The following is a 2,693-nucleotide window of genomic DNA, read 5'->3' as shown; positions in this document are numbered from 1 at the left end:
AATTAGATGACGAGGCATTTGGCTACCTTAAGAGAGTCACATCAAATCATGAGATGTACAATGCGTGTGTATGTGTATAAAAACAATCATTTGTAAATAGCTGACATTAAATTTACTCTAAAGAAAAATAAATTCAGTATTGGAAAATTAAGAAACAACAAATGTTGGGTTAAAGCAATGTTAAGCATTAGAAACCTACTGATTAGCCAATGTCATGTAAAAAATAAGGTAATAATGATCTCACCTTGACTGTAATAACTCCATCTTTTCCAACTTTCTTCATTGCATTTGAGATCAGTTCTCCGATTTGCTTATCTCCGTTTGCTGATATAGTTGCAACCTAACAATACAGTACATGTTATAATAGTACTATTACGTAAGAATTATGCTATATATTTCTTTTTCATACCAATAAAAATTTTGATTAGATTGCCCTCCAAAGAACAGAATAAACTCATAATGTAAACTTCATATTTCTTGCTTTATATCAATGGATAGAATTCACTAATGCAAAAACTTGCCATTTAAAATCATGCTTACATCAGGTAATGTAAAGAAGAAGAAAAAAAGTAAGTAAACATACTTTAAAACCGGGACATTTAAAATATATATAAATAATATTAATCTTTTGTGTGTGTGCATGTATTTATAAAAATTAACCACATATTTACTGAAACCAAAGTTTACTTATGTGTAGGTGATGGAAATATTTTACATAAATGATATTTGTTAAAAGTACAAGCTCAGGGTCTGTACAGACACAAGTTGAAAAAATTCCAGGACTGAATCAATAAATTTCCAGGAACAACCAAGCGAATAATTATAAAAAAAAAGACTTTACTCCCCATTGCTTCTAATTATGCATTTTTTTCACATAAAGCTGTCAATTCCCATCGTTTGTTGGTGTTGTTTAAATAATGCAATGTGGCTTTTAAGTGCAGTTTTGCCCATATTCAAAATGTCAAAGGTTTTCTTGAACATGTTGCAACCTGCATTGTGTTTGGCTGGACCCTCATGTACAAGCCAATCTGCATATTCTGGTTTATCAAGTCATAAGGCATTAAATGTGCATTTCCCACCTGGGATAGCTTTAATTTGCTTTACATGCTTGGTCAAGCATTAAACGTGATAAATCAATGCTTTGTTAAGTTTCAGCTAATCCACGAGCTGCCATTGCATTGCAAATGCGCAAATTGTTAACAGACAGCATTTAATTTGGTAATGTTTTTCAGCCTATGCATTATATATAAGGGCCTAAGTTATGACTGTTATAGTACGTAACCATGTAAATTTTTTTGAATATACATTTTTGGGGTTTATGTGAAATGAACAGAATTTTTTTTTCTTAAAGAGTAAATTAATTTCAGGAGTTTTCATGAGCCTTTGTACATTTCCAGGACTTTTAAGCACTTTTACAGGAGCATGTTAGTTTTCCAGGAATTCCACAAGGTGTACGGAGCCAGAAGCTATAACAGTAAGTGACCATTTTTCATAGTACGGTAAATATATACAAGTACTTTGAACAAGACTAAGTTAATTAAATTCAAAACTTAGTTAAGTATCAGATATGGAACAGCCTCATGCCCAACCTATGAAAACTTAGCTGTTACAAAAATTATTTTATGTTCCCATCATAAATAACTAACATGTGCTCACTTTTATAGAAACTGATTAAAAAAAGGATTTTGTTAAAAGGATATGCACTATTACAAACTTCACACACACAAAAAAAACAACAACCAAAAAACAATTAAAAAAAAAAAAATTCTAGCATCTCACCTGGGCTATTTCTTCAGGAGTTGTCACATTCTTGGATAATTTCCTTAAATGTTCAACTACCTTTTCAACTGCTGTCATTACTCCTATGGGAACAGAATAAATAGTAAGTTAGTAAATATTACAAAACTTTGACTCAAATGTGCACTATAGAATGTACAAGTTTTATTCTTACCTATGAAATATATTTAATGCTTCTATTAATTGACCAGCCTTCTCTATTTCTAATCTGCTAATGAATAAACAGATGTCTTATTCTACTTGGTTTCACAGTTATTCTTGCAGATTGTAAAAACACATCAAAAAAAGTTTAGCAAAATTTCTTAATATATTGTAATGCCATCTCACAAATAACTTATGTTAAACTATATAAAGTATTAAGACTAAGAGTAACTATATTTTGAAGTTGAGTAACAACCAGTCCTACATTTTCACCTATTAAATAAGTAAAATCATTAAATCACTAATGAAACCAAACCTTTTCTTATTTCAATTGGATTTGCACCCTTGCTGATTTTTTCAAAACCTTCCTTTGCAATTGAACGTGCTAAAATTGTGGCAGTTGTAGTTCCATCTCCTGCTTCTTCATTTGTATTGTTGGCAACATCCTGAACAAGCTTAGCACCAATATTATGAAATTTGTCTTTCAGTTCAATGGCCTTAGCTACAGTTACACCATCTTTTGTTATTTTTGGACTACCCCAGGACTGTTCAAGTATCACATTTCTTCCCTAAATCAAGAAAGTTTCATTGAATGAAATTATCTAGTTTAAATCTTTAATCCTAGTTTCAACAAAATCCAATAAAAAAAAAAAGATTAAAAAATGGTAAGTTTCAGAAATAGCAATATTCTACTTAATTTTAAAAAGGTAGTACTTGTGTAGTCGTGGGAGGCAAGGCACACGACAGGGGATAGG

At 30.9% G+C, this 2,693-nt stretch overlaps 1 protein-coding gene across 1 annotated transcript in view; it reads right to left on the bottom strand.

The window, feature by feature from the left end:
• The window catches only part of LOC106460230 (60 kDa heat shock protein, mitochondrial-like), a 17,656-nt gene that overhangs the window by 12,248 nt on the left and 2,715 nt on the right, over positions 1-2,693 (bottom strand). The window contains exons 3-5 of the mRNA XM_013919915.2: positions 2,255-2,507; positions 1,780-1,862; positions 245-340 (exon numbers count right to left, since the gene is read on the bottom strand). Of these exons, the coding sequence (XP_013775369.1) occupies positions 245-340; positions 1,780-1,862; positions 2,255-2,507 (432 nt within the window). The remainder of the gene's footprint in view (positions 1-244; positions 341-1,779; positions 1,863-2,254; positions 2,508-2,693) is intronic.

This window comes from Limulus polyphemus, unplaced genomic scaffold (genome assembly GCF_000517525.1).
Source record: "Limulus polyphemus unplaced genomic scaffold, Limulus_polyphemus-2.1.2 Scaffold731, whole genome shotgun sequence".
Lineage (NCBI taxonomy): Eukaryota > Metazoa > Arthropoda > Merostomata > Xiphosura > Limulidae > Limulus > Limulus polyphemus.
The sequence above is the reverse complement of the archived record's forward strand: the minus strand, read 5'-3'. Positions and strand labels throughout refer to the sequence as shown.